Below are 27,836 nucleotides of genomic sequence, written 5' to 3'. Positions count from 1 at the left end.
TTTATGAGAGTGCTCCAATGAATGGTGACGCGGCATACTAATTAGGGCATTTTTAGCAGCTTTGCTGTTAAAAAACTTCTCATCGTTTCAGTTCTTTCAATATCGCCTACTATATAACTAAGAGATGTATTGATTTCGTCTAAACCACGCAACATTTCTTGTAATATCTTCAATTCTAGTTTTTCTCTTCTGGGTCGACATAGACTCATCTGTGCTGCTTGCCCGCATACCATAGGCCTTGATGCATGAATATGCGTCCCAAGAAGCCGTGGGAAGAGCTTCACGACGCACAAAACACGCATTTATAGCTATTCATGTCATGACCTGACGCTCACGTTCTTCATATATACTTTCCTAATCTGCTACGCCCATTCCGACAGATACCAAGTTATGAAGGTGAACACAAGAGTACCGAGACGTAAGCGGCTAGATATACGTGGTTAAAGTGCCTTTGGATCGCTGACACATGCTTTACATAAAAAAGAATAAACATGGAATCAAACGAACACTTGTCAATGGCGCAGCTTCCAGCTTTAATTACCAAAAATCAATTCCGATGATCTGCCGTTGTCAAAATACATTCTTCGTATAGTTCAATATAGATAGATGAATGGACAGAATCCATAATGCCTATTCATCATCATGACTCAGATTGGCTATATCCGCTCATAAAGAACATGCATAAGTTGGATCTAGTGCAATAGCTGCTTGGCGTTAGGGTATGTCCTGACCTGAAATAGCCTGAGTGTGCGAGCCTGTGGTGTGCTCATTGGAGGGTACTCTCTCCGCCTTGGCTAAATGAGTTGCGTTACATTGTTATACGAGAGGGGAGGCTCCTGATTTTGATGTTCAAATAACACTAGCCCATCAATCTCCATGCTCTCATATAGTGATACCAATAATTCGTTTTGTTCTAACTATAGCGAGACATCCGATTAATCTCACCAATACAATTGTATCACAATTTTATCGTACATTTAAGAGCTACGTCCTCTCCACACATGATTACACAGCCGCAGGAACGTCTTCCGAAATGCGTAAAAAGGGCTAACTGCGCGAGAACGTTCATGTGTCCTTGCAAACATTTTATCGGTCAGTATGAAAAACGATATTCTTACTTAGGGTACTTGAATGCATGGATTTTGGTACATCTGTTTGCCTGTCACACGATTCACCCACCCATCCAAAGTTAAATCAGCCATCTTTAACTGGTGGTTGCGTTCATACTTGAGAACAGTGTCGATCAAAAAGCAGATATTACGCATGTCTAAGGTTCAACATTAATACGCAAGTATTAGGTGGTGTGTTCCTTAACTCTAAAGTACAAATATACGAAATTTAAAGGTCCTAGTGTTTCTTTTGCTGCGTTGAAAATGCATGCTTCAAAATGTGACGCCATGTACTTTTAAAAAGCCCTTGACCAACGAAATTGGTGCTGCCATCTGGCAGGACAGAAATGGTACGTGCCAAGCGATGCCTAATACACTAGGACAGAATGTGCCGGCTAGCGGACACCACCAGCACCCAGCCCAGTGCAGCCAACACAGAGACGAGCCGTCGACACGACGGAGCCGGCGGATAGACTGGGCTTGATTGGCCAACTTGGCTTACGGAGTGTGAGAGTGGCGTGTGGAGCCTTGAGTGGAACGCGCAACTTTCTTAACTCGTGGCACTGCGAGCGCCTACTCGATTTGAGTGCGTGTGTGTGCACGGACCTACAAAGTGCGCAACTTTTCATCTTGTGGCGCTGCGAGTTCCTGCCCTGTGACAAAAATGAATAGCAACACCATCTTACTTACTTACTTACTTGCCTACTTACTTACGAGAACAGCATCACGGGTGACAACGGATGAGACCAGAACTGATGTAGTACGGCCGGCAGAAAACTATCATCTTTCGATGACATTTGCAGCAAAGTACGCAGACACGCGGTCAATATTTATATACGCCAAAGTTTTCATAATAAACTGTTAGTTGACAGTATGCTCTTGTACTTGTCTTTCCAAGTTAGTTACACGCTCGTATTTAAAGTGCCTTCGGAAAACTCTTAGGTACGATTTATGCTCGCCTAGGAATTTTTGAGGACAATACACAGTGGATAGATAGCATTAGGCGGTATGCCTTACATTTTCGGGCTTGTGCACCTTTTCTTCTGCAAATAACTTCTGAAATTCGTGCATTCATTGTTGCGCTAGTTCGAGATGATCGTTTCTGAAGCCCGAGCATTGATCGTAACTCGCTTCCTTTTACGTAACTAAGAAACGCTGATCTGTCAAATACAAAGCAGAGTGAACTGTGCACCATACTGACAATCGTATAAGAAGGCATAGCACAAAGGAACATCTTAGATAACACAATTTATTGATTGATTTTCTATACAATTGCAGCTGAATGATCTTGCACGGCAGATGACGATGTGATGAAAAAAAAAAAACAACTTTCCGTGGTAGTTTATTCCTCGACACGACGCAGCTAAACGGTTACTTTGCAATGATGAAAAAAACAATTGGGAAAGCATGAGCATTGACAGCAATAATATAAAATGATTGTAAAGCTAAAAATGTTACGCCAACGTCTCTAAATTCTTGGCTCCGCTACGATACGTCAGTAAGCCAGACAATAACCGTATTACGTTTGGCAGGTTCTGCACGCTTTAGGTAATTCAGAATGGTACTCCCAATTGGTCAACTCTAACACTGCGGGAAGCTCGGTATCTTCTTGACACTACAATATTTGAATCCGGATCTCACTGGTGATTGTGAACACCATAAGTGCTATTCAGAATCTGCGGTTGCTGATTTCGAATTCATCCTGAAATGCCGACCGAAACGTGTGCGTTTTATTATCAGTCAGAGAACGGAACCAGAACGCAGAAAAGCTGTGGAATAGAACGACATCGGGCAGCGTCACGTGTTTTTCCTTGTCAACCTATCAGCGCTTCGGGAAAAGTTACATTAATCTTCTCACGCGGTCAAGGCTGGATCCGCACGAGCATACGTATTGCATTGCGTTTCGTAAGCCGCGCGGACACAAAGTTTGCTTGTCCAATTGCCATTTGCCTAATATTATTACCCGAATTGTGTTGTACAGTAATATGTTCTAAAATTTAAACAGCCATTTCGACGCTTGTTCGTCAACTATCAGCTTCAAGTGCAACTCCAAGTATTCACGAAACGACGCTTGTCGGCTTGGAGCTGAACGGGAAAGCGAGGTACAAGAAAAAAAGTGTAAAAACAACCAAAATATTTTTCTGGCAGTATGTGTCTTGTCTCAGAACACGCAAATTCATGAATACCAATCAAGCCGGCTAGTTGCAAAAAAAAAATCTTTCGAAATCAGTTATGAATACAATGACAATGCGTTGTTCTGCTGCCGTCCTCATAAGTATCTTGCGAAATACCTTCGTGAGGACTACAGCTTAACTAGAGCCGCGATCCGAAAATTCAATAGGATGAACGGGTGGATATGCTTCTCAAGGTAATCCTGTGCGTGTCCGCTGGTCTGCAAGAACAAAAAAAAAATGTTTGTCAAGCAAATGACACTGGCGGATAAAGTTGATTCACGACAATGAGAGCGCTGTAGTGGGAAAAAAAAGAAAACAGAGATAAAAGAATGACCTATTCTGATTTGGAAATGAACATCAGGGCACTGTACCTATCATGGAAAATGCCCCCCTAAACACTTGTGCCAAACAAATTTTCACGCCATGGCAATATAGGGACGAAGACAATAGAAACGCAATTATAATATTAAGTTTATTGACCTAATATGGTTGCAGCATGGTAAATGCTGCTAATACAGTTGCCACTACAAATAATAATAATAATAATAATAATAATAATAATAATAATAATAATAATAATAATAATAATAATAATAATAACAATAATAATAATAATAATAATAATAATAATAATAATAATAATAATAATAATAATAATAATAATAATATAATGGCGTTGGACACTAAGCAACGAGTTGCTTCAAAATATCTTTACATTGCTGTTTTATTGATTGACTGATTTGTGGGATTTAGCGGCCCAAAACCACCATATGATTATGCGAGACGCCGTAGTGGAGGGCTCCGAAAATTTCGGTCACCAGGGGTTCTTTAACGTGCACCCAAATCTGAGCACACGGGCCTACAACATTTCCGCCTCCATGGGAAATGCAGCCGCCGCAGCCGGGATTTGATTCCGCGACCTGCGAGTCAGCAGCCGAGTTCCTTAGCCACTGGACCACCGCGGCGGGGCACATTGCTGTTCTATCTCGCACTTTTGAAAATAAGCTAGATCTGACAACTTACCCTTTTTCACAATTAGCACTGGTAATGGTCACACAGCGCTGAAATCATATCAAACTCGCATATACGAGGTAATATTCATCTTTATAAATAGTATCCATCACACACACACACAAAAAAAAAAACTAGCTTTTCGCACCTTACCATTGCGGTTGCAATAATTCGCTTTTATTTCAAGCAGACTGCAGGTATTGATCTTCATGCATTGTTTACTGTGGAGTTTTGGAGTGCATCAATAGTTTTTTGTTGTACTTCTCTGATATTTACCCGTATGCCCTCCTTGCCGAAGTTTCTTGCGAGATCAGCAGTATTACTAACTGAAAAAATAATAACTAAACAAATATTTGAATTTTTGTCAGATAATGTACGTCTAGAGTGCACACTTTCATATCAATGCATGAATCAGCGTTTCACGAGCATTCGAGTCCATGACTTCGCGGTCAGCTGTGGAACTTAAGAACCTGTGGGATGACCGACGGAAACTTGAGTAAACAACGAAGCTGTAACGATCGTCCAGGAAGAATGGAAAGAAATGCGAACAGTTTGCAATGCCATTTTCATCACACTCTAGCATTAGTTGCAATAAAGGAAAAAAATGCTAGAATGTATGGTTCTTGTTTGAACGAATTTCACTGCAGTGACAATAATTCTAGTGACTTTTATTTACCTGCCAGCCTACAGCCGCTTGATAAGAAATGCGAAACACGAGAAAATGTTCTAGTCGCTCTGTTCTTGTCACTTTCCGTACCCATCTGTACTTTCGTTCACTCCGTAGTAGAGAAAGCGTACCTTGTGCCTGTAGTCATGTTTTATGGTTTTAATACATTACGCCGTGACCATGTTTTTCATTTAACACGTGGACACTCATAGGTCTTACCATCGTGTTGAACCTTGAACCTGGCGTAAAAACCGACGCCCGTGTTTTTTTCGTTGGTGGCCATTTTGACGAGAAGTTGGCTGCCTGATGACTGAAGTGTTGCTGGCATGTCCTGCGTTTGAGACAGAATAGGAAAGCGTCATAGGTCACAAGTGCTGCGACACCCGTTCAACGGTGTTTTTTTTTTATGTGTGTGGCGTCGTGTGGGCTGTAAGTGATACTACGTATGTGCTATATATACGTGCTACAAGGTGAAGGAATAAAAAGAAGTTGAAAATTCAGCGCTCATTATCTTGCCTGTCATTTCCTGTCTTGTCAATTTCTATTTCATGTAGGCTCAAACTAAGCTGCGCTGTAGAAAACTGAGATTGTGGAACATGGCGCCTCTTGCACAGAGGAAGAAAGGTTGTACGATAACACACCAGCGATACAAAGCATGCACTTCAGCGAGTCTGGCCTTCGTCGGGCGCCAATGAAGGCCGATCTCGCGGGTGGAACATCATTGTTTGCTGTGTTTTTCCCACGAGCTCGAACTTCAATACTTTTACGTACTGAACATCAATACGCGGACAAAGTGAATGTACAAAATAAAAAAAAATACTAATCACAAAAATGAAAATATAATGAGCATTTCTTTGCATAATTTCGCATGCCATGCAGTCAGCATTGGCGCAAAGTTCCTCTCCTATGTGCCCAAGCAGTTGCGTGCATCTGGTCGAAAGTTATGAAAACGGTTACAGCTCTTTTCTACCAGCTGGTAATAGCAAACAATGACTGGTCGTCCTATCGTTTTAAAAACTGACTGTGCCGTTCGTGATCGCCTTGCATGCGTAATCACTAAAACTGCAATAAAAACTTTTCGGAAGGATTATCTCGGAGCACAGGCATGCTAGAAGATTTATTCCAAGTGAGAGTGCGCACAAACGTGACTGCCTCCAACTTTTCAATGCAAACATGCCTATTTGATGCAGTCACTAAGAATTTCATTATTCAACCTTAGTTAATTGAGCGGATGACATCAATAATTATTGTATCGCGAAGCCCTGGTTACACAACTGATCTAGAAAGGTGGTTCTCACGTTCTTCCATTTCTGAATCCTAAGAACACCATTATGCTTCAGAACACCGATCATATAATTGGAATTGGATTTATTTCGTCATCAAAACAAAACGTGATAGTCGAAGTGCGGCAGTTTGGGCTAGTTGGTATGACATATTGATAGTTATAGCGCGAGAACAGAACGACGACGAAGGGATGCGCTTGTCTTCTTCTTGCCCTTTGTCGTCGTTCTGTTCTCGCGCGATAACTATCGTTGGGATAGTCGAGGAGCCAGCGGTAAGAGCTATCTTTTGATAGCTTGACAACGCCGCGGACACCTACAACGTTCGGATGATGATCATGATGATGACGAAGATCATGTGAAAACATTTCTTTATTGAATAACGCTCAAAAAAGCGAGGAGGGTCTCTATTTTGGGTCTCCTAGGACAATTGCGATAGTCCAGGGCCGCCGTACGGGCGCCCTACAGACGTCGGGGATGTCGTCGCCAAGGAAACCTTCACTCTGCTCCGAGGCACGGGCGGGACCGAAAGATTTGTGGGAGGGGAGGAACGTAGGCAGTGGTGCACTCTACAGTGGCGTGAAAGATTGTGTGTTGCAAGCCACCACCTATCAGGTAGTCTGGCCGGGATAGGAACGAGTGGTTCTGTCTGCGGACCGGTAGTGCCTGGCCCGCGGCACGAATGCATTCCACGGGACGCTGCTCACCATCAGCGTGCAGCGGATGCGGTGATAGTCGAACAAATCCCCTGCTCCTGCCCGGCATCAGCCGCCAAGCGACGTAGAAGGGCGAGCCGATACCAACATCTTGGGCTGTGACATCTGTCCAGGACATTTTTTCCCGGCGCGATCACGCCCCTGCGAGCACGGCGGGCTTTCCGGGAGTTCGCGGGACACGCTCATCTCCATAATGCCTAACCTTGATGCGTTGACCTCCTGCCCTTTCTAGGGTGGACGACCTCTTCTCCTACTCCCCTACTTGCTTTCAACCTCACACACTCTCCCAATTTCCTCTAAGCCTACTTCGCCTTCCCGCAAGGCGTTTAGCCATGTCACTGATAAGGGAGACAGAAACAAGTACCTCCTCTTTCTTCTCTTCCAATAAATAACCACTAATATAAAATTTGTTGGGCGAGCGCCACTTCTCGGGCAGGCATATAGGTATGGTGATTGAGGTATAATTCACGCATTAAGTGCAGATTCGGAAAAAAGTTCGGGTCTGCAGCAGGCGAAGTGCGACAGCCTCCTTTCGTGGGAAGGACACTGGGGGGGGGGGGGGTCGGAATTGCTGTCGCTCACGCATGTAATGCTGTGTGAACACGGGCTATGTGATAAGTGGGCAACCTAGCTCTGCGATGGCCGTCTGAATGCGTGGGTTTGTTTGGAGGGCGAGTTCTCGAGCGGCAACATGAGCACACTCATTATATGGCAGTGAGGCATGGCCAATTGTGTGTGTACGATGGGGCTGGTGTGAAGAATGGAATGTGAGGTTATTGGAATTTATCAATCTGTAGAAAAGTCCAACACGCTGCTTGCGAATCGATGATTAGGTAGTTTGTTCCCGAGGGGAAGCTCATTATGTGTTGCATGGCCAGGGCCGCGCAAAAATAGGATTTTGTCCGCATTCGGGGCTGAACATGGGTGGGGGATTGAAGCAGCACTTGGACCTCACAAGAGCCACCACCCTGTGTTGTTGAGAAAGTAGTGAGTTTAGCACTACCAAACAAAATGCCTATTGCAGTGGCGTACCTGGCCGCAGAGGCGTGTAATCTTGGCGTCAGGGGTATCCCGATGTCCGTTGTAAACTTCCAGGTAGTTGGACTCGCAGTTTGTGGCGGTAGAGTTGAAGGCGAACGCTACGAAACTAAGCTGCAGCGTAGCCCTGGCACGCCCAGTCACGAACCAGGTGCAAGTGCGGCTCTGGGCGAAAGTCGTGGGATAGCCTGGGCTCGACAAAGCACCCTCGCTGGCCGTGACGTTGCCGCCACAACCTGCCGGAGCTGCACCATCACAAAAGGATGAAGGCTCATTAGGAAAGTGGCTCATTAGGGGGACACTGAAAATAGGAATGACTTTTCTAGCGTTAGTAGATTAGTTTTTACAGTTCAGATAAAAGCGCTCTAGCCGTGAAAAGACACCTATAATATGAGAAAACGCACGAAAAGAAAATATGGATTGTGACGATCTCTACTATGTTACGAGTAGTTCCCAATCGGTAAAATTGAAGGTAGATCGACCTTTGAGGCGGCCATAGGCTTAACGTACCATGTTTAGGAGAATATCGTAAAGCCACTGGCACGAAAATACGTAAAATTTGCTTTGAAATTCTTGACGTCACACACTGAGATTTCGGCGTGACATTTAATAATGATACGTTGCCCTCGATTTTCTTCTTTCTAATAAACGTATCATAGTAAAATTAAAAACACTAAGGTTCTCTGCGAACAAATAATAATCAATCTAAGCCAATTCATTGTTTCACTTCAGTTTTACTTGGTCGAAATTTCCGGAGTCCTCCACTACGGCGTCTCTCATAATCAAATAGTGGTTTTGGGGCGTTAAACCCCACAAATCAATCAATCAATCAATCAATCAATCAATCAATCAATCAATCAATCAATCAATCAATCAATCAATCAATCAATCAATCACTTCAGTTTTACTTCAATTATGATTCGTACGGACAGAAGTTGTGTGCCAAGTATCGCGAATGTGTCAAGTGGACAAATTAGTTACTCTTCGGTAAAAGGAAAGACGTCAGAACTTGACATTTTCTGGTGTTTTGAAAAAGCGACGCCGTCTCTCATGCTGATCAAGAATGCATTGTTGACATCCCAGTCGAAGCGTGGTGGTGACTTTTCGCTGTCAAACGTCGCTTTGCCCTTCTACAATGCACCGGCACGTTCATCTATTCGTCTTCCCATCGTTCGCACCCTGGCGTGTTGGCAAAACTACAATATCATTAAATTTTGGAAGGAACTGAAACTTATCTCACGGTCGTGGGCCGAAGTATCAATGCATGTGGAAATCCATGAGAGAGCCAGTTTTTGATAGCCTTACCTAATTAAGGAATGTGCTTGAGCGGTCATCTTTCGCGTGTGAAATAGCCTTGTTGCACTGTCATCTGTGAGCATTCGCAAGTAAATATTGAGAATATAATTTAAACAAGGCTCTGAGCGCAATAAAAGTAAATAAAGCAAGACGTTTCGGCCTCCGCACGGGAGCCTTGTTCACAAGCTCCCTTATGGGGGCCGAAACGTCCTGCTTTTATGCGCTTTTATCGAGGTCAGATCATGCTTTAGTCGTATCGTATGTATTTTATGTATTTTATGTATTTTATGTATCGTATGTATTAATGTATTTTATCGTATCGTGCATGCTTTAATTATCTTCATGTCTGTCCATGACCAGGCCGTTTTCTGTCCAACTATCCATTTCAGGTAAATATTATGTCAGTACCTTCTTTTCCGTCACAATGTCAGTTTTCACGTGATAGTGGGCGTTCATGTTTTGTCCTTCTCTTTTATTACTTCCGTGTTTTCATGCCAGTTTACCTTTCACTACATACGAATCCCAACTAAGAGCTGAACATTTCGTCGTTTTAGCAGTGGTGTTTAGAAAAAATCTAGAAAGAGCGTAGCCAGCAAACGTTGCATGCCCGAAAACACTTCATAGCCAACGTTCTAAAATCTGCATGCTCAACTTCACAGTAAACCTGTTGCATTCTTATGTACACCCAGTCAACTGCGATACCCTCCAAATGGTATGAAGGTGCGAATCAAATACCGTCTGCTGGGCTGACGTAGTAAACCATGAAGAAACGGATGGCCCATCCACCCATGGCGTGAGATGACGCGGTGTTTTTGACGACAACGCTGAGCTGGTTTCCGGTAGAAAACACCGGAGCAGGGTCGATGTCACCACACACGTGAGCCAGGACCCGCGAGGAGGCGCCACCGTCGCGAACCTTCAATGTGCACGAGTAAAATGAAAATGATTGTTGTCTCCAATATCGACAACTTTTAAGCACGAGATGCTTTCGGCTACCCTTGTTGGCAACTTTCGCACCACCTTCGACCACCGCACAACACCGTTATCCGGGCACGTAACAAAGAAAAACTTGTTGATTCAACACAGGGAAGCGCTAGATGCTCTAATACACTAAATATTAATAATGTACGTCGGCATGACTCATATAAATGGGCAAAAATACTCGAGGAACCACTCAAACCTCAAGAACATACTGTTCCCAATCTTTTGTACAGAGTTTCTTGCACAAAACAGTTGCTTCCCAGACATGTAACGAAAAATATTTGGGAGTTCTAAGTGCTTCTTCGTAATGTCACTGAAGTTGCTTTTTATACTATGTACTGAAGTTTTTTTAATTTCCAACAACAAACCTCCGAAGGCAGATAATAGTGACGTTTTTGATTGTCGTACTTGATTGTCATTTTTTTTATCGCATAGAAAGAGTGTTCATCATGAAAGATTGTGGCCGGTGCTCGTGAAAAGCGCTCGAGAACTTGTATTTTCCGACCACTAGGAGAGTTCTTACAGAAGCTTAGCAAAATAGTTACTCCGTATGCGCGAGCAGCCGTGCTTTGCGAACGGATAGCCTCGATCACAGACTGGAACATCAAACTTTGTTAGCTGCACGAGTACCGAGTAACATTGTCTACTATGTTACATACCACTATGTGATGCGCCACTGCGAGTTGTCCGAAAACCTTGATAAAAAAAAAAACAAAGTATAAATATAAATGGAACGTCTTAAGCTAAACATTGTATATGATAGAGATGACATTAAAGTATGTCATAAATTAAGATTGTAGTAGTATACGTATAAAAAATTAAGTCCTAACAGGAATTTGTGTAAACGCTTTCGCAAGCTGTGACACATTTAAATGATTTTCGTTCCACTGTTGGGTCATAGTTTAAGGCAAATGCCTTATATGCACCATCAAATGAAAATAAGTGATTGTTGGCCTCGCCGTCAACACAAACGTGCAAGTGAAGTGATCAGGAACTACATCCTGACGCGATCTTGTGACGTTACAGATCTCGGAACGTTATTATTTCCCTTTGAGGTCACTGTGACATCCTCTCAACGCTTCTATGGTGCCTCATCAAAAGGGTCCAATAAAATATATTCTGTTTGTTATCGTAGCGAATTGTTTGTATTGAACTTTTATTTGTACCAGATATCGCTTGAGCATCTTCATTGAGAAACTGGTTAATATGAAGCTGCTGTTTTAGTGCCGAGCCTTATTTGTTGGTCCTCTGTTTATCTGGTGTTTTTATCAATCGTCGTTTCATGCATCCAAAAAGGTGCTATAATTAACCACGTGCTCGTTGTAGGCAAGGCAAGCACTTGTTTGGGGGTATATCAGAGAAAACTGTCGGCAGCACACTCAGTGAAACCAAATTCATCGTTGCTTTCCTTCGCTATGGTAACACCAGACCACCACACCTGCATGAAGACGGCAGGGCAGGAACCATTCACAGGGTTGCCCACGTTGAAGTGAACGAAGTAGAGCGCAATAGCGGACGTCGGTGTGGCGTTCACAGGGGCGATGGTCAGCACCGTCGGATGCGTGATGGTCGTCCAGCCCGGATAGTCGACGTTGTGAACGACACCACTCGGTTGGCTGTACGTCAGATTGGCGTCTGCGCAGAGGAAGGCGGAATTTGGCCAATCGCACTCTCTACATCTCGCATCACTGGATTTAGATGGGACACGTCAATATGTCAATGTTTCAGACGAACATTTGAAAAAGCAATTATAGACAGTTACTGGCGGCTACGATATCCCGCTCAAGCCATCGCTTAAGCGCCCCCCCCCCCCCCCTGAAGCGCACTTAGTTGAAAGGTGAGGCTCTAGTTTCTTTCTCGCATTCACAACCCTTTTTATAAGTGCTATTTACTCCTCACCACTTATTCCTTCGCAAACGCGCAATGTCAACGCCTATATAGTGTTAGTCCGGCTAAGATTTTTCACAGTTCGACTACACGCTGCAACCTCAATTTTCGCCGTCGTAAAAATAAAAAAAAAACGAATTGAAATCGATTCCTGGCACCCGATGGAGATGCGAGACCGAGAAGAACAGGCGTGCGACTGCACGGCAGAGACGTGACAATATGAATCATATACCTCTCGTATATATACTGATAGAGAGCTTATTTCATCCTGGTATCATAAGAGCAATCTTCTGACGACATGAATTGTGCCGCAAAGAAGCAAAACGCTAGCAGAGAATAAAGAGATTGTTTTTCGTATATTTAGAGGCTATATAGAGGCCCTTTCAAGGGATTCCGGATCTCAAGCAATCTTCCAAATCACATAACTCAATATCGGAGTTTACTGCCTCAAGAATCGATTGCTGCACACATCCCCAGAATCCGCACAAAACAAGCTCTGTTGCGATTTGTCACAGGCTTTCAGCACTTTCATTCGACGAGAGCACAGGAAGATACACTGGGAGGGATGCACGAGCCCCGTCAGTGCGCGTCACGTCCTTGCAGTCGTGAAACGCGATCGCTCCCAGTCTACGTTGCGATTGTTGCGCGCTCTAGTGGTAGTATACGGTGTAATTCTAGCACACTATGGGCGCCAGCACGTGGCGACGACCCGTGGCAAGAAGCGGGTCTGATCCAAACGCCATTTGTAATTTGTGTCAGCCATCAGAGAATAGCGGCAACCTGCTATTTCATAACAAACAGAGGATGCCGCGTCGTCTTAAGTGAGGGAGGATGTATAGCCTCTGTGAAGAAATGGCTCTTGAAAAAGCGGAAGTTTTCATGCTCTACCCATGCCATCATCGTGCCCGGCGTGACTACAAAATTTGGCTGAACTGCTCAGAGCAGCGTTTGCTGCTCGTAGATTGCATTTCTTCCTGTTAAATTATGGTCGAAGACAGTGCTTGCGCATGAAGATTGACCACATTTTTTTTAAAGCCTCCCCGGGAACAACTCACCCGCCATGGAGCCGTACTCGAGCTTGAGCTTGGCTTGTCCTCCTCGGCGACCCGTGTCCAGCAGTAGCTGTACACGACTGGCTGAGGCGTGTGGCTTCAACCACTCCTGGGGCACACTGTGACCGCACAGGCGCACGGGAGGAAGCTGCAAATACTGCAGAGCGGACGCTGCTTTCAGTACGTGCAAAGATAGCAATAAAAGACGAAGAGGAGGTAACGTGCAGAGGCATATCATCGAAGATAACAAACTGGTCTTAGGAGCTCTGCGTGCAGTACTATTGTTCACTGAATGCGCATGTGCTACGGACGTATACGGGGTAGCAGCCCTGGTAACAGCAAATAAATGCAACGAACACGTTCGTATTGTGTCAATGTTTCCGCCAAAAAAAAATTAAGTAGCTAATACACATGTCCGACAATTACCTTGCTGCTGGTATTCTGTGCCATTCATCGCTTTCCATCATACTCACCTTCTGCGTGGTTATCAGAGCCAAGTACGCGCCGTCCTCACACGGCAAGCGCATCTCTTTCAGGCGAATGGTGACGTCACGGAAGACATCGTCGGCTTCGAACAACTGCACTTCACCGCTGGGGGTGACCGCCTCCTGGGTTCGAAGCACCCACAGGCAGCGGACGTTAGCTGGCGCCGTGTTGGGGAATCCCGGACTCTGCAGGGTTTGCCACGAGTCGCCGCTCACGTTGACGCTGCCGCCGCACAAGGCTGCGGAAGAAAAAACCGACATGCCAGAATTATATGGGCATGCGACCGTGTGATTTAAGGCGCCATCAGCATGGGCCTTAAGAGCGTTTATAGTGCGTGTGCTTGTAAAGACTTCAATATTCTAATGCTTTAAACGAGCTGTTTTTTTTTTCATATACGAGTTACCAATTGTACACGACGCTTCGATGTCATTCGCAACGAACGATATTGCGTGTTCTGGCCCTTTTTATATTCTCAGCTGAGGACATTCGCAATGCTGCTCTCGAACTCACACATGGGAAAATGGCGTAAAATGGACGGCGGGTGCTGAACAAAAATATACGAAATGGGTAAGAGAACGCGAGAACAATCTTGCGCAGTAATCGCAGTAACCACTCTGGTTAATTATGAGCTTCTTAATCACTTTCGACCTATAGTCTATAATTGGTGTTAGTAGTTAGTGCTACAATGACCTTTTTGTCAGCCATCCGGGGATTCTGCCATCTGCATGTTTCTTTACAATGTGACGAGTATTGATTGATTGATTTGTGGGGTTTAACGTCCCAAAACCACTATATGATTATGAGAGACGCCGTAGTGGAGGGCTCCGGAAATTTCGACCACCTGGGGTTCTTTAACGTGCGCCCAAATCTGAGCACACGGGCCTACAACATTTCCGCCTCCATCGGAAATGCAGCCGCCGCAGCCGGGATTTGATCCCGCGCCCTGCGGGTCAGCAGCCGAGTACCTCAACGACTAAACCACCGCTGCGGGGCAATGTGACGAGTAGGCCATTGCCTTTTACTTACGGATGCTTTGTGCTCTTAAAAAAACAAAAACAAAAAGGGACGGGCTTCGTACTTTTAGTATATAGGGCCGCTAAGGGGGTGAAGGCTGTTAAACTGGATATTTTCTTTGATAACATGTGTTGACAACCATGATCGAATATTCAAACAACTCGGTTCTGTCCGCCGGAAGGACGCGTGCTCTAAGTCCGTGACGCTGTAGTGTGCGACGATGCGTGCGAGGAGGGCCTCGAAAAGTAGGCTCATTATTTGCATGGCCATAGCGCCCAGTCAAGGCACAACACACACGTGATTGCTTACGATGAGTGTGCGCTGCTTGTTCTCCATATGTACCTCGGGCAGACACACCACAATGGTAAGTGCGCAAGGCACATCTTTCACCAATATCGGTAGCAACAGACGGGTTGTCGTGCCGTTGCGCATGCTTTATATGCACACGAAGGTACTGCGCTTGGCAAGTAAACCACCTTGATGAAGTGAAAAATCCTGCAAATTTTCTATTTTGCCCTTCCATTTTCTTCTTTGCTCTAGGGTCACATGTCCTATGGTGTCACAGAAAACTGTTCAATTGTTTATACTCTAATTGGGTGAAAGAATAAGTCTAGGAAGAAGTACCGCTTGTCTTCATGGGTTTTCTGTTTGGTCAGTATCTTTCCCTAAATCTCTCTAATATCAAAAGATAACCAGCCATTTGTAGCTTTATTCGCAGGTTTACATTTGCCATGTTCTTAAGCAGTACTAAATTTTAAAGAAGTGCTGTAATAATGGCTTCACTCTGTTGTGCCCTTCCATGGTGAGGCAGCAGCACTCTTTAGTTCGCTTACGGCGTTCAACGTTCCAAAGAGGCTGATGCTATAAGAGACGCAGAGTGGAAGGATCAAGTTAAATTTCATCACGTTTTATTCCTTTATAGAAGCTAGCATCGGACATCAGGCGTGTCTATAGCATTCAGTCTGCATAAAAGCTCCAACAAGTAACCGGGATGAAAACCACTCCATGACTCTTGGGTCAGAATACATGCACCAGAATCATTGAACCACGGGGGCGGCTAAAATAAATTTATTTTGCAATGAGAATAACCCAAAGTTAACTAGAGTTACTACGTCCACATTTCCTATTGTGTGAATAGGGCGCCAAAGAACACTTCCTTGATGATGCATACGTGCACTTACGTGGTAGTTCTTTGAAAGCGGCGGCGAAACCTGGTCCTTCTCCCTTGGCCTTGGTTACAAGACGCACGAGCAATGTGTTTCCGGCCGAGCGCAGCGGTGCCTCCGGTGGTCGCTGACCGCACAAACGTATCAGTGGCTCCTGGTGCTCGTCCAGGGAGTCCCACACCTGCACCAACGCGGCATCGCTGCCACTTAGGCTGCCCACGCTAACTACACTCTCACCAGGTTTGGGTATTGAAAACAGACAAGTGCCAGTCATAAATCACGCGCACTGACTACCACATCTGGAAAGCATAAAGCATTACGACAACACTCGCTCGCTGGATTCCGTGCCGACCGGTTGTGCCCTCGCGATCTCTGACGTCAGCGTAGCTCTGGCCGTCTGGGCTCGCCCTACGTAATCTCGTGACGCCGACCTCCAACGACAGTGTAGCTATGACTGACTGGACTTGCTCTACGCCATCTCCTGACGCCGAGAAGAGCTCTCGCAAGTGGTGCCCCGTCCTCGGACTCCTGTGTCCATGTTTTCATCTTTCCTATCTCTCCTATCCCCTCGATATGTCGTCGCTCTCACGCTTTCACGCTTACTTCATCTCCTTTTCTCTCTCTCTACACCTTTATTCCTATCCTTTTAATCCCTCGTCACCCCCATCCCTTCTGAGCTACTGTAGAGGTGTCGCTCCCCGAAGCAGAGAGTTACGGGGCTCACTTTTCTTTTCCTTCTTACAACGTAACTACTTCCCCATTACGACCACTGACAATGGCAGAGGCCTTAGATTCCTCATCGAACGTGGAAAATGACTGTCGGCGTTAACACGATACGATGAAAAAGCTCACGTCTCGGGAAACGACCTCACAATGACGTCATATAAATTACGTGATTATGTCGTCACACGGCATTGCCGCGAAGGCTGAGCAGATGCTGGAGGCAGGTCAACAACACATGAGATCGAGAAAACTAGCTAAAAGGGGGAGAAGGTTCAACATATACAAAAGACTGAGAAGAAAGATGAGAGGATGAATATCGATATTGCCTTCGGGTGGCTTTAGGCGAGTACAAACTCAATAGAAATTTCACATGCTCTTCTCGGGTACGCTTCAATCTCCATCGGCACGTACGCTGCCACAGTTGTACCCTTTCTGCTGGAAGCATTTATTGTCCTTCAATATCTATCCAGCAGTCTTTAGCATCACCACTGCTACACGCATGGACATGGATAATATGGTAAAACTGTTCTTGCCCCTAAATAGTTCATTTTTATTTCCACCTCTGCACGCTCGCATCTCAATGAACCTTGTTAAGAATGCTTGCGGTAGTGCCCAGATAGGTTCCTTGAAGTGTTTAGTCTATAAATGTGCCAATATTCCCACAACAGCCTCGCATGATGCCAATGTAAATGCCTCTGCAAAGAAACTTTAAGAGATACTACTTGAATCACGCGTATTTTAAAAAGAACACGTGGTCAAATTATTTGGGTCACGAAACTTGGAACAAAAAAATTGCCCGCAGCTTCCCTCGGGGGAACACTGAGGAGGATGCGGAGCATATAATTGGTTAACGGGGTGTTAAAGTGCGACTTACTTGGGTCGATGGCTAAATTGGTTAACGTGGTTGTGAAATGGGGTGTTAAATTGCGACTTACTTGGGTCGATGGCTAAATTGGCTAACGTGGTTGTAGGAGGGGGTGTTAAATGAGTGAACACGTACACACGTATGCGAAAGGGCGGCGCTGGTCGAAGGGACGTCGATCATTGTGTTTGTGGATTCGTTGGAATTCATTTCACCGCGACCTTGGACGTCGACGCGCCGTACAAACCAACCGACGAGCGGCAACTGAGCGAGCGAGCGCCGACCTTGAGTATATATACAGCGCGACGGCGCATGCACTGTCAGCTGTCGAATGTTCGAGAAGGGGGAGAAGCGCAACGGCGCATGCGCGCGCATCAGCTGCCGATGTTCTCGAAGCGTGACGGCGCATGCGCGCTACATTATACAGCTAGCGAATGTTCGTGAAGAGGAGAAGCGCACGCGGTGTGTAGAAGAGGAAGGGTGCACAGATGGTGGAGGAGTGAAGCGCGCGCGGTGTGTAGAGGAGGAAGGGAGGCACAGATGGTGGAAGAAGGAGGAGGAAGCTTGCGGACGGCGCCGCACTACAAGCCTCGAGTATTAGATGCTCCGCATCTAAAAGTGTCGAAAAGCTATTGCCACAGGCATCAAGGTGCACCAATGTTCGAAGCGTGGCTATAGGTGAGGAGTTGTAGATAACCAAAACGAAATAAAAATTTTTTTTCAAATAGTTGTAGTTTTGTATATGTCAAAGTTCACTATAAATTTACTTTTCGGGTTTTCTGCCACCTTCCTAAATGGTTGATCGCATCAATTTTTGATCAACTGCCATAAATGGCGGAGCGTATCCAGGCATCTGCCATCAGAGCTCACGCATCACCAGGCCAACGAGGCATCGCTCAATTTTGCATGGTGGTTTCATACGCACCTTCCGTAGTTTATTTATTTTCTCATGTGCTGTTTACTGGCGTGACATTTCCGAGCTGAACTATCGCACAGAATGTGTGGATAGCCGCTCTTGTGACTGCCGACTGCCTTCGCTGGCGCACGGCTGGCGTACCCTCGCCTTTGGTGAAGGTTAGTGAGACACCCTAAGCGATGAGGCGCTGTACTGTCAGTTGCCAAAGCGATGCTCTTAAGGCTGCTGTCTTGACTCAGATGTGTTCCCCGATCGGCCAACGTGAGTTTTTGAACTAGTATGCTATTGCGCTCGTGGACAGTTGTGTCACAATGTCACCTGCGAAGGTTTCCGTGTAAATGGCAAGTACACCATTTGGATAATGAAACAGCTTTGCTACCGTAGTATTTATTGTTGGTATTTATTTTTTTGTGGACACGCAATGAGCGAGTAATAAGGCGCAATAAAATCGCGTATTTATGACACCTAAAAAGTCAACAATTAATAAAAAAAATTGATTTTGCGCTATGTAGGACAAATGCACGACGTCACTCCACTTCCGGTTGTGACGTCATATTTTATTTTATTTTTTATTAGTTGTTAGTGGCCCCCATCATACGTAGAGTGCGACGATGGTAACGAGTCGCCAACTACTGAGTACATGGGCTTCTATGGAAGTTACGCTACCAGTCTAAGTATAATTTGGAGTACCCTTAGAATACATTTAACGAAATCACTCAGTTGCGAGAAGAAAAATGAAAGACGAGGTTTTCCTGCTCGAATTAGACCCATAGCATGAAAGAGCGGGCACGTTACTGTGACGTCACAAACTTGGACCGTTTGCCTCATGTTTGAGCTATTATTTAAATTCAGACACTCACAGGACGGAGTTCTCGTTTTTTTTTTGAACAGCTACGGGATCATCGTACATACTGAATAATGCTTATAAAAAATTGAATACGCTGTCTATGAGAACCCATTCTAAACTAGTCACGAGTCCATGTTGTCAGGATACACTGATTGTTTAGATTTATTTGCTTTGTCATTTTAAAGAAACGAATGAAGGCCAAAGGCACTCAGTGATGAAGGGTGACGGGAGAGAACCAAAACGTGCGGAAGTTTGAAAGTTGTGCTTACTTATTACTTATTCTCTGGTTTATTAAGGCCATCATCAAGAACAAAGAAACAACAACGTTTTTGGTTATATATTTGAGTTTAACGTAACTACCTAGCTTGAACAGCAAAGCGAAAAATATTTACATCTCAATAGGCGAAGCCACTTAACGCGTGTTGCAATCGGTATTGAACTCGCCTCACGGTGGTGCTATAATAGCGTGCTATAGCTTCTTGACATGCGGGTGAAGGGGAGAGGGCTGAGAAATGGGCGATCACTTTCAAACTGTGAAAGTGTAGGGACGATAGCATACTATATTTGCATCGAGTACTGGTAAAACGAAAAGAGCATTTCCGCAGATTCAGCGCTTCATTGCCGCTTGAGACGCCACATTAGACGCAATACTCTGAAAACCAACCATATCTGTCTGAAGATGCACCGGCAGGCGCACCTCCAGAAAACGAGTTGTCGAAACATGCTGAACTGTTTCTTGTCTATGATCACTGATCAGCATGCATGTATAGTAAGAACTCAATGCTTTTTGCGAAACAGAGTAGCCCCAAAAGTGGACAAAATGGCATATACACTTACATCCTTCGTTACCGAGCCTTACAAAGTGTTGAAAGCAGCAGAGCAGAGCAAAAGTGAACTTATTCAAACGTGAAAAAGAATGTTCGCTATCTTCGGCGTTTTCGCTCTCCTTTTGCATCGCTAGCATAAATCTGGTGAGCATCATGGGGAAGGGTGTAGGAAATTAAAAAAAAGCAGAGAAATTATGAGCCGAACCACCGGGGTGGAGCAGGCGTCCGTATACGCGTGCGATCTCCACCAACAAACAAGCGAAATAAGGCCTCGTCTGTCGTCACAGGTAGTACTAAGGTGACGCTGGGTGGAAGGGTGGGTGAGAGAGGGAATGCTTCGATGAAATACTGCACACTTTGGCTATTCGCCGGACATGCTGCTCCAGGTGCTGGGTAATAATTACGACATACACACTGACAGACGCAACCACTGTTGGCGTTCACGAAATTTTGTAACCAGTGTAATTCACATCACATAGAAGACGAAAGACCACGTTATATGGGTAATTGACGCTAGAAAAGTATTTGCAACAGTCTCTACAATGGTACTAGGTGATTTAGGATGCATTTATTGAGATCTGAAGCTGACTCGTACCTCCAGCATGTTGGCGCTGGCGGCGTTGCAAGGGAGCGTTCCGCTTCCCAGGTTGAGAGCCGAGACATTCAGTTCGAGGCCGTAGCCCGAGCGGGCAATGATTGTCCAGAGGCAGTTGAGTGGGCCACCTGGGTAGCTGCCCGAGCTGTCTCGGCTAGGTGGTGCTAGCGAGCCGGATTCCTTGCGAAGGGTGCCGCCACAGCCCTGCTTCTCTCCTGCATTAGATTTAGTAGGAAGCACAATAATGATGAACCACGGCTGAAAAAGGAACGCCTAAAGCTGTTAGCCACCTTTACATTATATCATCAGTGAAACTTCTCTCGTTTCAGTAGCTTTGTTCAGAGGCAGAACGGAGCCTTTCAAGAGCCCTCGAAAATAGAAAGAAAAAGAAATGAACGCTAGTGAGCTGTGACCTGTCTAACAGCGTCTCGACCAGATCTTCCCAAATGAACGCGAATCCTATGCTCGGCGAAGAGGAAACGCTTTGTCTGAATGGCTGTATCACACTACTGCTATAGCCTTGATTTATTTTGAAAGGGTCCTGCAACACTTTTTGAGCATGGTCAGAAAACGCTGCTGAGCAGTAGTAGATGCTCCCGACAACACGCGAGCCAAATATTATAGCGCAGCACGTGGCCTGGAATTCATAATAAATTATCAGTCAGCTAAAAATTGCTTTATCTTCTCTCGAAAAATCAAGGAATATGCCTAAAATCACACGTAGCAAGCCCATCTATCAGCCATTTGCCGATTTGCACATGGCGCGCTCGCTCGTTATAGAGATCACCACGGGAAGCCATTACTTGTACACGCGAGCGCGCGCGATCACACTGAAAAAACCGTGCATTCGAAAAAAAAGAGAGAAAAACTGCTCAAGGTGGCGAAGCGCGCGTGAAGTTTTTGTTTGCCCCTCCCATCCCTTTCTGCTTAGCTTCCAGCGCTTGCAAACCTTCGCAACTCCACTCGCACTGGACGGATTCTTGACATTTTTGTGACGTTGAATTCGTGGGGCAATAAGCTCTTCAAGTAAATTCATTCCATAGTGGCTTGAAAAAGTGTTTCAGGGCCCCTTCAATATTCGACAGACCAATCAACTCAGGAAGCAGGACGAAGCTATGAACAGTGATTGTTCGTAGTTCAGCGGATGGTGAATTCTGTAGATGCATGTGGGTTTAGATGAAGTAACAGTTCGTTCCATTTACGCGAATGAAAGCGTGACTGTAAACACGCATACCTGTATCACGTATTCGGTAAGTGTACGTCACCCTCGCAGAAGCTCACGTGGATCAATTATCCCACACAGCGCCAGCGGCAATATGAAGCGAGGCCAAGATGCATGCGGCCATAAGTCATCTTCGCTATTTATGCGAACGAAAGGTATACGAAACATTCGCCTGCTGTACTTGTACAAGAATTTCTGACCAACATATTTCAAAGTAAGTTTGTTCAGAGAAATATAGCATAAAATACTTGAATCGGTGATTTCTAAACATTTCCTTGTACAACTTTAGGCTCATGCGGTGGGAGTGACAGGGCAGACTGGAATGACGCGATTCCTCACTGACCAAGCGTGGAGCGGTAAGAGGCCCTGAATCCACTTCCGACGAGATACATCGGGTTGACGACCAGCATTACGGTCATGACACGTCCAGTGCTCTTGAAGGCATCCGGGCTTCCATGACGGCCACAGAAAACAGCAATGGGTGGGGCGAGGTCGCTGTCGCCGTCCAGTACTTGGACTCGGCTGGCCACGAATGCGTCGGCGCAATCCACACCGTGTATGGCGTGCTGGTCGGGGCCCAGCTCCAGCTGGAGCTCGACGGCTCGTCCCTCGGGCGCGTAGATGCGCCAGGTGCAGCGAGAGGAACCACTGTCGCTGTCCACCATCGTCGGCAAGAGGCTGAAGGTGCCCCTCTCCGCGGTCAGGTTCCCACCGCAATCTGGACAAGGAGAAGAAGTACGACCCATTCGCGGCCAATTACACCAAAAATAATACGGACACGTGCAATAGGAAATGCACTTCATAATCTGAGCTTGTCTCCCTTGTACTCGTGTGGTAGCCGATGTAGTTCTTGCGCTGCTTATTTGCTGTGGTATCATCTTTTCATTTGTATTTAATTCTATTGTTTTCCCTACATTACTGATAAAAGTAGTAAAACTCTGCATTTTTTAGCAACCCAGGCATAAGAAGAAACGTTATTCTTCTAACACTTGAAACGTGTCCTAATGGAGATGAAAGAAAAAAAATTGTGGATGGGCGCTTTCAGCCTATTGTACCCCGCAATTGCCGCCTCTCTTCAAGGCTATGTTGTGGTACATGTGATCTGCATGACGAGTGTGGTCGACTTAAAATTCGCTGTTCGTCCTGTCAGTGCTGGGCTTAATCACCAAAATCTTCCAAGGTATTGCACATCTTGTCGCATAGCTTAAGGAATCCCAGAGGTTGGAGTATTGTGCCTCTCACGCCCCACCATATGAAGCGGGTGCTGTTCCGAATGAACTAACACACAATAGCCCAGAAACGAATAGTCGAAAAGCTAAAGCCTCGATAGCCTAATTTCGGTGTTGAAAAACCCCTCGACGAACGCGTGTTCTTACACACCGCGGTAGCTTAGAAGGTTACGGCGTCGGGCAGCTTCGATAGCCGCACTTCGATAGAGGTGCCATAGAACACCTGTGAACTTAGATTAGGAAAATATGCGAAGCAAAAAAAAAAAAATGAACGAACACAGGAAAGGGAGAAGAAGACAGAAAAGCGGCCAGACCAACTATACTCGATAGTCTAGCCGCTTTCCTGTCTTCTTGTCCGCTTCATGTGTACGTTTATTTTTTTGGCTCGATATATTTTCTTAATGCCATGCACCAACCAGCCGAAAAACGGGTGTTATTAGAACACTAGCAGGCCATAAACCCGCTTTCAAGGCGGACCTCTCTTCCTTCTTCTCATTAAACACCTTCTTCTTCTTAGAAAAAGGCACGCGTTAAAGAGCCCCAGGTGAATAGCGTTACTTCCCGCCTTCTTGAGATGCGTTTGCGAGCTGAATAATATGCGTAAATTTTAAGAGTGGCGGATCAGGCTAAGTGGCGTACTTGGACTGCTAACAAGAAGCTAAGCAACGCTCTCCGCCGTCTTTGTATTCATAATATAACATTTAACTTTAAACCTGTCAACTCTGTCATTATTCTACATGTAGGCTGGAGCACCCGGTGTCTATTGTTGAATTCCAATGAGAGATCGCGAGTGCTTGACCGGATCGCGAGCGGAGTGCGTAGCTCCGAGCGAGATCACTCTCGCCGAATCTCCCATGGAGTGCCTTCACTTTGACGAGGGCAGTTGATACACGGATATGTAGCGAGGGGCTGCAAGACCACAGGGGATTCACATGATCCCTGCATTCCGAGCGTTTTGTTTCTGCAGATTTTGCGGCCACTTCACCATGGCTATTTGACGGGCACGTAGATCAAGCAGCAGATTTTGCAATGAGTCGCTCCGCTATATATACGGGTCACGACGGACCAAAGTGCCTGCGGAACAACAGAAGTACAGCATTTCGAAAGACAAAAACAAAAATACGTAGACAGTGAAGCCAAGGGAGGTGTAGGACACGTTAATTCTTTTATTTTAGGTTTGCAGTAGTAGTTGTTATACATATAACAAGAAACTAAAGCGATCGAAAATACAATTTTCCGCTGGCAGGACTGAAGCTGGGACCTTCAGATTACGCGCCCGATGCTATTGCCAACTGATCTAGAGCAGTGGTCGGCCAATCGTCTATTTATCGGGTATATATGTGCATGCAAACCTTGGATGGGTGGATGGATGGATATGGCTATACCCTTTAGATCGGGCGGTGGCTAGCGCCACCAAGCCATAATGTCAGTGTCAGTCAGCGCCACTCTGAGCTTGACGGCGAGTGTGGGAAACTGTTTTCCGCCGATGACGTCACGCAACATATGACCCTATCAAAAGTGGAGAGCTAAGCGATAAGCTTTCGCGTACTATCTAGCGGCATCAACACTGCCGGAACAAGACTCTCGTTTTGAATGAATGAAATAGAGCAATTTTCAATGGCTCACCTCTTTGTTTAACATAATGTTAATGAAGACCTGCAGATAATGAAGTGAATGAAGGCATAGGATAATTTATTGTAGAGTTTTACGTGTATTGCGACAATTGTGACATAGGTAGAATGTCCGAAGAGTCGCATGATAAGCGATAGCAAAAGTAACAATGACACAACTTCTAACGAGATGGACTGTGTAAAAGAAATGAAGGGGTTTCCGAAAGCACTGCTCGTAATCAACATATTATTATTTAACATTATAAAAAGCACCATCACGAGAGTAAGTGGAATGAGGTTGCCAAAGCTGCAACCCGATCTTGTCCGTGGGTTAGAGCTCTCCGAGGCCTGCATGCGCTTGGATCATGTATAGACCACTGCCCTCTACCAGGAAGGGCCTCTATCGTTTGCGTACATTCCCTGGCAGGCTCCACCCTTGGCGGCCTCAATCCCATCACCGCCCTGGCTTCAGATTTGATCTCTTTACGGCTTGTTGGGTGCCCTAGATAGTCTGTACCATCCACTTTGTTATAATCTGAGGCGCTCTTCAGAAACCTCCATTCACCAGTTACACCTGTGGTCAGTTACAGGAGCAGTCAATACAATCGTTACCAGAGTATAGCGAAAGAAAGAGTCACAAGAGACGGTGCCAAACAACTGTCCAACCAAAACGGAATATCCTTGAAGCTCGATCGTCCACAATTCGGCCATTAAATCCATAGTTGAACATTCAGGCTCTTGTGCCGTTCATCCAGCAATCAGCCCCGCCGCGGTGGTCTAGTGGCTAAGGTACTCGGCTGCTGACCCGCAGGGCGCGGGTTCGAATCCCGGCTGCGGCGGCTGCATTTCCGATGGAGGCGGAAATGTTGTAGGCCCGTGTGCTCAGATTTGGGTGCACGTTAAAGAACCCCAGGTGGTCCAAATTTCCGGAGCCCTCCACTACGGCGTCTCTCATAATCATATAGTGGTTTTGGGACGTTAAACTCCACATATCAATCATCAATCATCCAGCAATCATCACGGATTTACCGATGTCTAGGAACGTGACTTTGTCCAAGTACAAAACAGCGTCTTATGAAGCTTTCATGCCATTGCGCATTGATATATTGCTTTCACGCGAGCGAATTTTCAATATATGTCCTTTTTTACATAAAGTAACACGTCAACATCGTGCTTGTTAACATGTTACAGACATGATACATGAAAACTCATGTATTCTCAACATAATGCATTGAAGGGAAGAGTTTTTCAATTTTACGTACCCCGATGTATACGTATCCATATAAGTCTTAAAGTTCCATCCGTATTGTTTCAGTACTAATTCAGTGCGCATGAGCAAACAAGACACTGGAAACACGACTCCAAGTGTCGTTATAAGACGCGTACTTTAAATAAATAAAATAACTAAATAAATAAAATAAAAATGACGCGGTACTTGTAAACTTACGCGAGATGCGGTATTGCAGGCGGAAACCCTTGCCGCTGCTGCTCCAATCGGTGCGGAACATGACCAGCACCGAAGAGGCGACGGAGTAGTTACCAGGTGCGTCGGTGCCACACCAGGGCCCTCCCAGCACAGGCGAGGACGTCGAGTTGCCCGCGTACAGCGTTAAATTGTCGTACTTGCAAGTGTCGTGACCTGCGTAGAGAAGACACAAGCTTCTCTAACACTTGAATCAATGAAGCAAGGGGAAATTTTTTTCCAGTTGTTAGTTAGTTTGTTAGATTGCTTGTAGGATAATTTGGTTCTGTTTAACGGCTGAAGTTATCTTATTTTTATTCCGTGACCTGCTCCTTGAACACATACAACTGAAGGGATGACGAGAGGAACAAGAAGTCTTTCAAGGGGGCTAATCATCTTTTTGTTGAGTGTAGTGCAGTGCTAATGCTGAAATAAGGACATACAACAGAAGGTGATAAATAACCTGCACTCATATCCTTGTATGTATTCTCTCGATGATTTGCAGAAAACGATCACGTGCAAGCATGCTATATTTCTAACACATTCGCCAGTAACTATGTAAAACTTGTAGTGCAAACCAGAAGAATGGTCTTAGTAAAGCAACACAATTACAAAATGGTCTAAGATGATCATTAGAACAGCTGATCCTGGGCTATAGCATCGTTTTCGTTGGAAAGAAGAACGAATTTATGGACATTGAAGTTTAGAGTTAATAGAAACTGAACGCCGAACATCGCAGGAATCGCGCTCTGACAATTAGAAAAAAAAGTGTGTTGGCATTATGTGCACAGCTCCAGGAATGATGAAATGCGCCCTCACTCTCGAGTTCGAAGTTGTCACTGTCGAAGCTGAGCTCCAGGTGGCTTCCCTGCGGCACCACGATCTGGTAAGAGCAGTTCAGGTTGTTGGCATAGTTTTCGGGAAAACGTGGTGAGGTGATCTCCCCCTCATCCTCTCCGTACCGGTCACCACAGGCTGCGGAACAAGTGTGGCCACGAAGTTTTCGACAAGTTGACAAGAGCAATGGACGCATTGAACAGTTACAAAAAAAAGTAAGTTCAGCATCAGGACAGTCTTTAGAGCCAGGCAGATCATGTTTCGTTAAGTTTGTTTTCTGTGAGTTGTATAAGGTGATTCAATAAGAAAGGGCCTAATAGTGGCCACGAAGTTTTGGACAAGTTCACAAGAACTCATGGTAATAAGGGCTGCAGCGCGAGAACGAAGGTGCTAGAAACAGCGTCTTAATTACCATGAATTCAAACCAACTAGCCCAAATAGCCATTCTTTTTGACAAGAACAATGAACGCAATGAACAGTTACAAAAAAAAAGTAAGTTCAGCCTCAGGACAGTCTTTAGAGCCACGCAGGTTATGTTTCATTAAGTTTGTTTTCTGTGAGTTGTATAAGATGATTCAATTAGAAAGGGCTTATTGGGTTACAAATTATCCGCTTTTAATGATAGCCGTTTGCGGCAAATGATTACGGAAGGGCAACCATGTAATAGCCTGCTGTATTTTTTGATGTGCAATGCGGAAAAAAATATCCAATAAAAAGTAACAAAGACCACGACATTCCGTGAAATTTCATGCAATGAGGGACAACGTGCCGGTGAAGTCGGAACACCTGTGGGGCAATGGCTATGAACCTGTACAGCTTTAAAAACGGT

The 27,836-nt window shown here is 45.3% G+C and overlaps 1 protein-coding gene across 2 annotated transcripts in view; it reads right to left on the bottom strand.

The window, feature by feature from the left end:
- Positions 1-2,342: 2,342 nt before the first annotated feature.
- Positions 2,343-27,836, bottom strand: part of LOC119172937 (cubilin) — a 284,534-nt gene continuing 259,040 nt past the window's right edge. For both annotated transcript variants that reach the window (XM_075893824.1, XM_075893825.1), the window contains 12 exons: positions 26,990-27,145; positions 26,156-26,347; positions 22,213-22,587; positions 20,648-20,862; positions 15,893-16,058; positions 13,685-13,935; positions 13,215-13,368; positions 11,711-11,907; positions 10,027-10,207; positions 7,990-8,240; positions 5,181-5,292; positions 2,343-3,501 (listed from right to left, as the gene is read on the bottom strand). In XM_075893824.1, the coding sequence (XP_075749939.1) occupies positions 3,473-3,501; positions 5,181-5,292; positions 7,990-8,240; positions 10,027-10,207; positions 11,711-11,907; positions 13,215-13,368; positions 13,685-13,935; positions 15,893-16,058; positions 20,648-20,862; positions 22,213-22,587; positions 26,156-26,347; positions 26,990-27,145 (2,279 nt within the window). In that variant the 3' untranslated portion in view covers positions 2,343-3,472. The remainder of the gene's footprint in view (positions 3,502-5,180; positions 5,293-7,989; positions 8,241-10,026; positions 10,208-11,710; positions 11,908-13,214; positions 13,369-13,684; positions 13,936-15,892; positions 16,059-20,647; positions 20,863-22,212; positions 22,588-26,155; positions 26,348-26,989; positions 27,146-27,836) is intronic.

Source organism: Rhipicephalus microplus, chromosome 4 (assembly GCF_043290135.1).
Source record: "Rhipicephalus microplus isolate Deutch F79 chromosome 4, USDA_Rmic, whole genome shotgun sequence".
Lineage (NCBI taxonomy): Eukaryota > Metazoa > Arthropoda > Arachnida > Ixodida > Ixodidae > Rhipicephalus > Rhipicephalus microplus.
This window is presented reverse-complemented; position numbering and strand designations above follow the sequence as displayed.